General features: G+C 36.9%; 1 protein-coding gene across 1 annotated transcript in view; it reads right to left on the bottom strand.

Annotated features, from left to right (window-relative positions):
* Positions 1-12,847, bottom strand: part of CDH6 (cadherin 6) — a 107,958-nt gene that overhangs the window by 11,179 nt on the left and 83,932 nt on the right. The window contains exons 7-10 of the mRNA XM_037381562.1: positions 11,605-11,858; positions 5,694-5,830; positions 990-1,111; positions 66-183 (exon numbers count right to left, since the gene is read on the bottom strand). Of these exons, the coding sequence (XP_037237459.1) occupies positions 66-183; positions 990-1,111; positions 5,694-5,830; positions 11,605-11,858 (631 nt within the window). The remainder of the gene's footprint in view (positions 1-65; positions 184-989; positions 1,112-5,693; positions 5,831-11,604; positions 11,859-12,847) is intronic.

Genomic DNA, 12,847 nt, shown 5'->3' with positions numbered 1-12,847 from the left:
AATTCTTCATCTGAAGACTGTAAGCAAGGATGAGATAATAAAGAAAAATCTTCCTAGAAATTCACCTCTGTTGTCTTGTAGTGTAAAGTTTGAGCTGCTGGCTGCCTCGGGAGCTAAGGAGAATGAAAACTGATGTCCACTGTAAGAGTCATCTTTATCAACAGCACTTAATGTTTGTATCAGCTGAAAGAATAAGAACAAAATTATCTTCAAAGTCAATGGACCTTACACTTATTTATATATCTAGGGTTGTAAAGCAATCTTATTTTATTAATTTTTTTTTCCTCCTGCTTTAAGGCAGCTGATGCTGCTATGGAGAGCTTAAGAAAAGTGATCCATGTGCTGCTGATGCTGTTTAGGATGACCATGTTATTGTATTCTATATCATCAGCCAGTAACGTAATGAATTTAGAAGTTGGCAGGAAAATCATGCTGAATTCAAGAGCAAGCTTGGGTTGATGCCACTCCAGACAGGTAGGAAACCTCTGCATGTGACAAGCAATAGAGATGAAAGTTGAGACAGACCAAGCTGGCTGTGTATTTATCTACCCAGATCTCAAGTCACAGGAATGGTTTGGCTGAATCTTCCAAATTACCTGCTACTTTGAACCATTTAGTAATAGGACTGGTAGAGTGAGAGTTATCTGGCAGGAAATAATTATATCACAGACAGGACCTGTAAAAGTTACAGACCAGAAACTGTTTTTGAAGGATACAGTGGAGGTGCCTAAATAATGCAAAGAATCACAGAATGAAAATGAATCGGGGATAACAAGGTGCAGTACAGAAAACAACAGCCTAGAAGATACTGTCACATTGCTGCAAGAATGCCAAGTGTAATCAGATACTGTGCAGCCACTGTTTAGTTTAATTTTGCAAAACTGACAGTTTCATGCAATGCAAAGTACACCTCTTGATGAAGTGATGCAATAGTAGTAGCAAAACTCAGTTAATTTGGAATATTTTCTTAGCACAAGCAGAAAACACACCTGTTCTGCCTTTGCATTTTCACAGACGAAGGTCTCATAAAACATGGCAAACTCTGGAGCATTGTCATTTACATCCAAAACCTTAATGAACACTGGGACACGGCTGCTTTGTTTTGGGTTATCTGGAATGATAAAACCAGAAAGAATAGAGATTTTACTTAGCCCAGCTACTGACTTTATAGAAGAATAAAAATACAGACTTAGGGGCTCATTGTCTTAATTCTTCTCACTCACAACACTCTGCATATTCTGTTGATTTCTGGGGAATGCATGATAGGTAAATCCACAAAATTGTGCTGTGTTATCATTATTCCGATTCTGTGTAAACTATACAGTTAAGGTTGGGCAGGAGTCAAGGATTTACAAATTTTTTTGAACTGTGCAATAATGATTATGAATGTATGTGTGATATATATATATATATATGTAACATATATAATACTGGAGTTAAATCAAATCTATTTATTAGCCTAACTGATACAGTTTGGTGGCAAAAATTTTTCTAGAACATACTCCCTTCCTTAACTGTGAAGCAGAAAGACTGAAGAGTCATGAAGATGGGACTGAGTGGGGTTTTTTTCTCTCCACCTGTTATATATAATATTCTGCTCCCTATGAATCTTGTTGCAGTTCCTTAAGCTGCCATGATTTCCATTATGTTATATAAATATTAACTGTGGCTGTGATCACAGATATTTTCTAATCTGTTGTGAACTGATTTGGCTTCTTTTCTAAAACGTTAACTAAACTGTACCAGCTGAAGAACATAAGAACTATAAAGAATGTGCAGATCCCCATATATAATCACCTTTTTTTTTCCCTATAAGGACTGTATAGTGCCAAGAGATTGAATTTGACAGGAAAATTCCTGAGCATAAAATACTGATGAAAATAGTAGTCTTTCTAGATAAAAATGAAAACATTTGGGAAAGAACCACATTTTTTAGACTATTCCATTTCCTCTTGGACTATTGGTCCTGTTGGACCATTCCTTTTCCTATTGGGGGGAGACAGGCTTTAGTCATGAAGACAGAGAAAATAAGGAAGAAAGGCAACAGGTGGCAACCTTGCCTAGGAGCCATGAATGGTGAAATAGGCAAGATTCTGAGGCACAAGTCTATAACAACTATCGACTCTTAAAAGGTATCCGATCTGCCCCAAAATCAGTTTGTTATCACTAATCAAAAAGGAAACCAAGAGACATTGCCAGGACTTGACCTGTGTCCTTCATGCTCCATATCACACAAAGAATGATCTGGGCCACATCACCCAGACATACCCACCTCGGTGGGGCTGGGAATGTGAGAGAGTGAAATCTATGAGGGAATGAGTGTGATTGAAATTAGTTTCATTTAAAAAAAAATACCTTCCCTCTCCCTTTCATGGGGTTCACAATGAGTCTGGCTACTTTAATTTCCTACCCATGTTAATATAGTTTATTAATGCGTTTTAACCTATGATTCAAATGAAAAAAAATGCAATTAAGTATAGCAGACCTAAGACTCTCTATGCTTCTACAAACATTCATTATACTAGCTTGTTGAGTTAGGCTTTAATAAAAGTCCTATTACTGTGTTTATCATAGTTTTATAAATTCGAATATGCCTTCTCCAAAATTGGCACTGTATATTTGTATTAAAGAGCTCAGTCATTTGGACAAAATATTGTGCTTTAAAGCTCCACAGTACCATTGAAGTTAATATGATTCCATTAGGCATAAACCATTTTCTAATATGAACCATTGGGCTAAATTTATTCAATATATAAAATAACGGTTTATGTACAATATAGACTAGGCTGAATTCTATGCTAAAGTACATCAATACAAATGTTGAATTTTTATAACAGGCAGAAATCAAAGGTACTTATTTGAAGTTGCAGGACTATTTTACAGGGGCATACCTTTCTAACAAATACTTTCAATATATTGACTAATGTGTTTCCTCTCCTCTCAAGGATTAGTTGTTTTCTTTCCTGCTTTTTGAACCATGAACTACATATTTTCATTTTACTTCTAGGTGCTTAAGATCATCACAATTTAAAATGATACTGTAATAAACAGAAGTTTCATAAAATCTGTATTCTCTAAGGACATGGGCCTTTTCTGTGATTTAATGGAAATCTAAGTTGAAATATATGTATACACCTCTAAGTCTTTTTTTGTTTTCTCTTTCAAATATAAAAACCCAAGTATTAATCAAATTATCCTTTCAATAATTTTTGTAAATTATTTGATTTATGTTAATTTGTTTGCATTATCCTTTAATTATCGCTGGACTCCATCTCCAAAATAAGCTCCACAGACTCAACAAACTGCTTAAATCTATTCATCCCTATAGCGGTATGTTTTCTGTTGAGCCAGCAAACAAACTATTAAAGATTTTTTTCTGAATACAGCCTCAAAGTTCAACCAACGTTTGATCTACCCTTAAGCATTAAGTAAAGGATACTTAAAAATACTATGGGAATTCTCTCTGGTAAATCAGCTGTAATTCTGCAGCTGTGAATCAGTAGCCCTATGTACTGAGTTTTATTGCCAGTTTGCCTTCTGACTATGGCGGATGTACTGACCGAGTGTGTCACCAGCTATTTGTTTGCAACATTCACAGCATGATTCTCCCGGCTGCTGAGCAACTGCAGCTCATACTGGTGAAAAAGAATAACACTTTAAAAATGGAGCTATTGACATATATTGGCAATTCTAGTCAATTAAAGGCAGAACAACTTCCATATTTTCCTTTTTTTTTTTTTTCCAGTTGTAAAATGTAATCGAGACCAGTCATCACTGAAAGGTGTTTCTCTTTAAGACGTCATCATTTTTTAAACTTTTTTTTAATCAAAGAGAGCACCCATCTATCTGAATCTACATTCTGCCTGTAACATGAATAGATATTTCTTTTAGGTTACATCTGGAGGTCGATGCGATGGTATGCTACTGAGAGCAATCAGTGATTAGCTGGAATTTAGTGGAATGGGACTTGAGCTAGTCTTGCTAGAAATTACTGGTTTTAGCTAGGAATGTTAAGCAGTAGTGCTTTCCAGTCTAGTCTCTTGAGACTAAAATTAGTGAGATAGCCTGGATCAGACCAAGGCTTGTTTAAACAGTAGCTGTATTTCAACCAAGAAAATTGCCTTTGGAAGGCATTTACACCAGTTATGCCAAATTTGGTCTATGTTCAGTGAAACACAGCCTGGGAAGTAGGTTGTTGCAGCCTGGAAGGATTCAGACTAAAGAAGAATAATAATTAAGACAGAAGCCTGGGTCAGACACAAGAGGTTTAGCTGAGAGGGTTTGGCCCAGTAGAGAGTCTGTCCTTAGGGAAGGAGGCAAGGAAGTAATTGAGTATTTCATATAGGTGCTAAGTTGGTTTTCAGACAGCATACTGCTTTCTATACTGTATATTATTTCAGGTCTGCTAGGATCAATACAATTGTTCTTCCTAAATGTTCTTGCTATTCTTTCCTTTTTAGGTGTTTATTTTTCCCCTCCTCCTCTACCCAGGAGCTCAGTCTGCAACATACAACTCTCGACCTGAGATCACTCCTCCAAAGACTTAATAGAAACACAAACACATGACTAACAGTCAGCCAGAAGCAGTTTGGTATGCTGAAACCACATACCTAGCACTGAAAGATACAACTTTAAAGAAAGGGAGGAAACTATTCAGAAACATCATTCCTGTAGGCTCTAGCCCACCGCTCCTTTACATAACCCCACCTGCTTGCCTCAATAGGATCATTTCACAACAATTTTCAGTTTTAAAAAGACCTACAGAATAAAGCTAGAGTCAAGTACTCCTTAATTACACCCTTCTCACCATTCAGCATCTGACTGAGCCATCTACACATACACACACCACAAGAAAGCTGAGCTTATATCGTCTCAGAATATGTTTAAAAAAAAAAAAAAGCAGCCATTTAGCCTCCAAGCTGCACAAAGACTGTCATAGAACTGGTGTTTATATTAGATCTATCTACCATTCCACCATGCTTCGCAATCATATGTACTGTGACTCTGCAAAAGCAAATAGAATTGCATTCCCTAATATGCAAGCATGTCACATGCTTATAGTTAATGTAATAAATAAAGAGGATTGTTTATTAAGGCCACCTAGCATACATGTCCTTAGGTAGATCCCTGGCATTTCAGTTCCTAAAATCAACATGACTAGTAATATCACAAGATTCCTTCTTCTGAGCAATGCTAAACTGACAGACAGATTTGTAACTTTAGCTCCTATTTCAAAGGATATGAAAGAAGTTAAAAATGGAAATCCTTAAAACTGATTAAGATCTGGGCCCCTAACTCAGCTCAGCCACCTTAGTCTTATTTGAAAACATCCAGCCTGTGTTACATTCACTCTGACTGAATTCAGCCATGGAATGCAGTTTGGCTTTAAACCACCTTGCTTGCTGCATGCTAGAATTCTGCAACCATATTAAAAATTAAAAATGGCTATTACTGATTAGAAAACACAGGATTGTTACCTCTGCTCCCTGCTCAGCTAAGTTACCTCTTTATGAAGTGTGTTCCCAGTAAACACAACAGTGTGGACCACCTCTTGCAGAGTTACTGCTTCTTCATTAGTATTGAGTGGACTATCCATATAACGTGACATGTCTCCAGCCGTGCTTTCCACACACTCAGCTAGGAGGCTAAATTCATGACATGAGGGGCAGCAGTGCTATTTAGGTTCGACTTACTGATCTCTGCTGCTATTACTGTAATGTTGTGCCATAGCAGTGTTTCCCGGTCAAGGGGTTTTGAAGTAAATATGGAACCATTTCCTGAATTGATGTTGAATACTCTGTCCATATCAGTGTGTCGATCTACAGAGTACCTGCAAATACAGAGACAGGGGTTAGGAGAATGCTTTCCTTTTAATTTCTAATTCTTAAACCATTTTCTAAGACTAGACATCAAACAGCTAGCAAATGGGGTTGTCTTTTGTTTTCAGCGCAGGCTTCAGAGTCTTTATTTATTCACACAAAGAGCTAGTTCTGAGTTACTGGATAATGACATGTTGGAGGTTTGATTTAGAAGGTGGAGCATTGTCACTGAGTAAATGAATTACTGCAGAATTTACATACCTCTGAGAATCATCAAAGCTTTGTTTTTAGTGAGAAATGTTAAATCTGTGTCCTGAAAGATATGAAGTTTAGTTTAAGGCTGAGTTGGCTTTCCCTTTATAAAAAAACTCTTTTTATGGATATCTCAACTGTTCCAAATGATTTCTGATATAAAATCTGACAGCTGGGGTGCATTTCTGCCTTTTACTTCCCAGCATTTAAAAAGACTGTCGTACCCCCCCCCCCCCCCCGCCCCCCGAAGTCAGCATGGAACAGAGAGTCATTATTCCGTGGTACATATCACATAAGGGTTTGCTGTAATTCATTAAAACTAACATGCTTAGCCCTGCTTGTTGGTATCTAGATGTGAAAATGAATGCTAACGAGCTCTGGAGGAGCTCAGAGTCTGAATATAGTTTCCAATTTTCAGTATGATCTTTGCTTTTTCTGCTGAGCTAAACCCAGCTTTAAAAGCATAACTATCCAGTTCATGGGAGAAGGTGATACCAACCTGATCCAAATGCTGTGACGTGGTTTCATCTCTCACAAAGAGAAAATTCTTGCACAAATTGCAGCGGTTTTGACGGAAATACATCCCTGGTATTGCTAAATCAAGAATGCAGTTGCATTATTCTGCTCTTGTTTCAAGCCCAAATGTGTCCTGATGTACAATCCAGGACAGAGCCTTAGGAAGCCCAGGGTGCTCCCTCGGTCTCCTTGCAGGTCATGACAATGGAGACAAGGCAGCTACTGTGTCCCTTGTGTCCAGACAAGGAGAAAGATACGGCTGAGCTGGTATGCAGTCAGACAGAAACTGGGCCAGGACAATGACTACAGGATTGAGGGGAATGCAGAGGATGAAGAAAAAAATTCCACTCCCTGTTCTGCCCTAGGATAAGCTGTGTGACATGTCCCTTATTCTGAACAGATTTCCCAGTGCCTGTGCAGTGTCTCAACTTCTCAGAAAGATCTTGCATGGAAAGAGGAGGGAACAGAATAGTCCAGTTGAAACATGTGATTCTGACAAAGGTTTAAAATTACCTAACTTGATAATTATCTTGTAACTGCATTTTTTTTCTTCTTTGCAAGTAAAACAAATGGGATATAATATCCACAGCAAATTAGACTAGTCTTATTCTAAAATAAGAATTTTAGTGTAGCCTACCTTCCTAAACAAAACTATATCAAGTATTAATTATTTGCACTAGACTGGTTTTCTTTTTCCACATTAAATTCCCATGTCAACAGCCAAATGAGATTCAAAGGTACTTGCACAAAAAACTAACCTTTTTTAGTAGGACTTGCATAGGCAAACCTTGCTAGTTTTTCAGGAGTTGATTTAATTTTTATTCATTGCTGTGACTTACCTAAAAGTACTGCAATTTCAGCTGCAGGAAGTCAGCTGTGGTGTCACTAACCTAGTTCTTTTATGCAGCATTGCAACATTACCATCAGCTTGAAAAGAGTATGTGAGAAGGTATGCAATAGGCAAGCGCTGACTGATGGGACAGCTGTGTTATTTTGTCCAAATCTAAACAGCACATGTGAATTTGTTTACTTAGCTGAAATGTTTAGTGGAAACAAGTTGCTACAAACCACTCTAACTCTCTTATATTTTGACAAAGTAAGTATTTGATATGGTAAACATTTCATTTCAACGTTCATTCATTCAGGCTTTTACATGATATTATGTTGGTATTTTGTGAATTCAATTATTTTTTTCAGATATTCTGTAGCTCTTTACCATATCTTTCAGCTGAAATACTTTGGTATTTCCATTTTGCAGTAAATCTAGATTTTGCATTTCTATTTGAAATGAAGTATCAGGATTTTCCATAGATTAGCTGTTCCAGCCAACTGTAATAGTATGTTTCAGGCTTATTCAGCAAGATATGTAAGTAAGCAACTGGCTTTAGGCATGAGTTGTCTGTTCATTGGGAGTTTTAATCTTCAATTATGCCTTCACTCATACTTCCTATTATAAATGGATTTAAAATATCTTACTGCCTTAGCACATTCTAATGCCTTGGCATATTGTAATCACTATGTTTACTTTGTAAGATTTTCTAAATTCAATCTGTGGTACAGTATCTGGAAGAAATGGAAAAAAATAAAATTGTTCTGGACTTTTTCTAAGGTTACCAGAGCTGTAACATTAAGGACTTCTTCAAGATATTGAGAATTTTAAAGTATAAGTCCCTGTAAAACCATATGTATATTCAGTCATTTGTACAGCGGAAAATTAAACTCACAAAAAAACAAAACGAACCAGATAAAAGCTTCTTAATGAAATGTTAATTTTATTTCTTCATATCCAAAAGAAAATACATACAAGGTCAATGCAATTAAAGTATATTCTAATTATACCATTAACCCTTGTCTAGAAGGATGATTTTAATAAGCTAGGCTGTCACTTCTGTTTCTCAGTTTCTTTTGATCAAGGACTGTTAATTATGTTAAATTGGTGGTGATTCTGACTTATGGATCATAACCTAGTGAGTATGAAGCAGACAACATCAAACTAATTTTTATATTTATTTAATGAAATTACTGGTGTGTATTTCTCTGATTTCAGGACTTCATCAGGAATTCAGGAATTCAGGAACTGACAAGCTAGGAAGTTAAAAGTATCTATGCAGATTCCAGTCTCTCCTTGTACATAACAGGAAGAAGGGGAGGGTGAAAGACAGAATCTAACACATGCAAATATGTTTTCAGTAAAAATACACAAACACAATTAAGCCTTACATTTGTTTGCAGATCATTTTCATCTGGGATACTTTAGTAAATCAAATCACAGCAGGGAGACAGTTCCAGTGACTGATGAACTTCATTATGCCTCTGAGGAGTTACTATAGCAAAAAAACTCAGCTAGCAATGTAAAAAGATCTGATGTACAATAGAGCAGTGCCAGTTGCAGCATTATTTTTTTTAAGTATGAAGCACTTCATAATATTTCTGTTTAGATCAAATACAATCAGGATGCAAACCTTCTTTTTATAACACAGCTGGAGAGTGGAGTGTTACTCAGGAATGTATTAAAGTTGCTAGGCTGGGATGCATATTCAAATACTGCCAAACATCTATTAGTGTATTTTTATATTTTCTCAATTTCATGGCCACAGTAAAGTTTATTTACAAGGTCTGGACTGATGAAATGTATGTAGCTCTACCATACACAGGTCATGAACGATTATGCAGTCTTACAATCAGGGCAGATGCCCACTTCATATTTTGCTATTGCTGCATTGTTCAGCTTGCTGTCTAATGTAACCACAAGTCAGGAAGATTTGTGGGTCAGGAAGGTAAGTGTGTGTGAATTTTTCATAATGCATTTTCATAATGATATTTTGAAGGTTTCCTTTAATGGAAGATCAAAGGGGCTTTCATCTAACAGAGTTAAGGCTCAGTTTGTTTAAAAAGAAGAAATCTTCACTCAAGTAGAGGAGAAAATGGAAGGTTTTCATTGTAATATCAAGTGTCTAAAGATTTTATTTTTAAGCGTCAAGAAAAATTGACAAGCAAGTGACAAGTCATATATATACAGTCTAATTGCATCTTCCCCGAAGCTCAGAGTGAAAATCGGATTTAGCATCTCTATTGCATGATGGAAAAAAAAAAAATCACCCTGTCAAAAAGATGCCGACTCAACCCATGCCCCTAAATTCTAGGCGATACCCAAGATATTAGCACCATAAAATTATATTTATTACGAGGTAACATCTCTCAGGCTACTGCTCTCTGCTGATTTCCTTCCCCTCTTACTGATTTTGATGTTTTTTCTTGCTGTGTTTATATCTATTACTCTAACCTCTTCCTCATTTTTCTTTTTCTTCTTCTTTCACCTTGCTGTTGCATGCTATTAAAGCATAAAGGAGACAAGTTTTCTGCTGCACTGCATCAGTTTTGTCACCTCTGCTAAATTTTGCTCAATTACTATCTGATATTTTAATATGCAAATTACCTATACTGTATTAAAGAACTGCTCTTCGAAAGATAGGTAAATTTTAGCACACACATTCAATTATCAGAAAAAAGCCAGTAGGTAGTACTCAACAATGAACAGCATAATCCCTATCCACAGTAAATCACTTTTAATTAGGAGCTGATGCTGGTGCAAAATGGAAATGGTTGTAGTTACCACCACAGGGAAGCAGGGAAGCACTCCCCTTACTCTCCAGTGTCATTAGATATAAAAAAAAGGCAGGTTCATATGAAGACTGCAAGGGGCCTGGGTGTCACCCCAACCAATTTTTCATCTTACTAGCATGCCCATGAAGACATGCTATAGAAGGTGTTCATTCTGTCCCAGGGCTTCACAAAGTCAGCAAAAAATTATGTTGCTCTTTAAGTTACTCTGCTCTGCTAGTCCAGAACTCCATATAATTGTTGCATGCCATCATATAAATGAAAGTAAGTCCTAGCAAGGATTAGTCTTGAACATGAATTCATATGCAGGTCATTGCATGTAAACAGAAGACAGAGAGGGTTTCTGACAGAAACATTTAAGATTTAGTTTCTTCATCTAGGAAATTAAGATGATAATATTTACCCCTCTCACAAGGTGAGCTGAGAGCTTAAAACTTACGCGTGACTCATAAACATTTTAAGATATCTTGAGGAAAGATAGTTGTTTGCAGAAGTGTAAATTATTGATGGATTGGATTTGTATTAGACCTGCATTATTTTATTTTGATCTTGAGACTACTATTGCATTTCCAAGGTGCTGAACCCAGAGACATGCTGAAAATTGACCTGAAATTAGTATTGCTGTTATTTTTCATTTCCTCCTCTTACTGCCTTGTCAGTAGCAATGAACTTTAATTAAAGCACACAACTATTTAAAAGGTCTATCATACTCTATCTAATATGACTTGAATACTCCAATATGTTTTCAGTTGTACTGAAATGGTGTACGTGTAAATTTACAAAAAAATGAAGGTTTAGGTTTAGTTACTCCAACCTTAACATTTCCTCCACTTCCTCTAAGAATAATTTATTGATTCATGGCAAGTGTACTTCATGAAGTCCATGAGACTGATTCTTATCTTACTAACCTTACACTGATACAAGTGAGATCAGAGTCTATGTATGCACATGATCTGCTTTTATGGTATTTCTACTTGCAGTTTAGAGGCGGTGAATGTGACCTCTGTCAAGCAGACCTGGACAGATGGGAAAAGAAAGGGCTGCTGAATCGCTCCCCTGTCATATAGCCAAGAGGATGAACCACACTGTAAAGGTGGAAGGCGAAGATGAACATCTTAGTGTTCTTTTGCAGTAAATTCTTCTATGTTAGAAATAGCCACAAACATTAGTTGCTGAAGAGGATAGGGTGTAATTCAAGATGTAAGGGCCATGCAAACACAATCACACAGCTAGATATGCTCAAGTGTGAGAGATCATTTACCACCTAGCATACTCCCTATTTGAGCATACCTGAACAGTTTCATTGTTACAAGGGATATTTTTATGTGCTGACATGAAAAAAGAAAAATTAGAGCTATAAAAAATTTACTCACAAGATGAAACAGTCTATGCTTACTTGACAGGGTTCTTGGCAGCATCTGGATCCTGGGCAGTTACTGTTCCTACTACACTGTTTATTGGAACATCTTCTTTCACTTCCATGATGTATGCTGGTCTGCTGAACACAGGGGGTTCATCTACATCTTCCACCTGAATTCTGACTGTAGCTGAGTCCTTGAATGGCCCAAGGTAGAGGAATCGAGGGTCCACATGGGTGTTGGTAGCTTCCACTTTCAGAATATACAGGTTTTTATTTTCAAAATCCAATGCCTGGGAAAAGAAAAAGAAAAAAGTCTGAGAGGTCTGTGGGGATTGCTGTGGCTTGTAGACAGATGAGTCAAATGAATGGGAGGATGTCACAGAGAGACCTGTGCTAGGTAACAGGAGCCTGATTTGAAATTAAAATGCCAGCACAAAAAAGAAAGTTAGGGTTCTATGCCACTGATGGCATGTTATAGGAAAAAACCCCCACTTTTTCAGGGAATTCTGTGCCTGCCTGGAACTCCTAAACACAAATTAATCTTTCTTTCTCAAATAGCCGTAACTCTTCATGCCTTTTATTCTGTCATTTTTGACATTTTGACATTTTGTTGTCTATTCCTTGGTGCTAAGCACCACACACTAAAGGGGGGAAGATTTTCTAGGAACTGCTTCTTTAAATATTGCCATTCCATCACTGAAATGAAACACTTTGACATCTAGTGTCTGGACATCCAGGACCACCCATTAAGGAAAAAAAATGGTTTTATGATAGGCTATGACTATATTACACTCTGTTAAAAGTATGAACAAGCAGCATTTAGTGACTCTGTTACAGTACTTAGAGAAATGTGGGGGGAGAGTAGTCACCCCATTTTTCCATTATGTTGTAGAAGATTCACAGCTTCTGTCAACAACAGACAGAAATGCAGACGGAGTTAGACTGATATCATAATCAGCCCCTGGAAGGCATCTCCTAAAAAACAAGTAATGACAGGTGTCATACTGATATCAACAAGCAAGTGCATGTTCGGAAAATCTACACAATGCCTATCTAGTGATGACTGAACTTGAACTGATGGAGGATGATATCTGTAACCTTATCAAGCTTGCCTGATAATGCACTGTAAAGAATATTTCTCAAAACTTCTGACAGCCAATGTGCAGCCTAGTAGATGATGTCTGCTGTGATCCAGCAAGGTGCTGTGATTATTATTTTTCTAAAGTAAAAGCATGCTGATGTATTTATTAATTACATTTTTACTAAATCAGAGTAAAAA

The sequence above is a fragment of the Falco rusticolus genome, chromosome 3 (genome assembly GCF_015220075.1).
Source record: "Falco rusticolus isolate bFalRus1 chromosome 3, bFalRus1.pri, whole genome shotgun sequence".
Classification (NCBI taxonomy): domain Eukaryota; kingdom Metazoa; phylum Chordata; class Aves; order Falconiformes; family Falconidae; genus Falco; species Falco rusticolus.
This window is presented reverse-complemented; position numbering and strand designations above follow the sequence as displayed.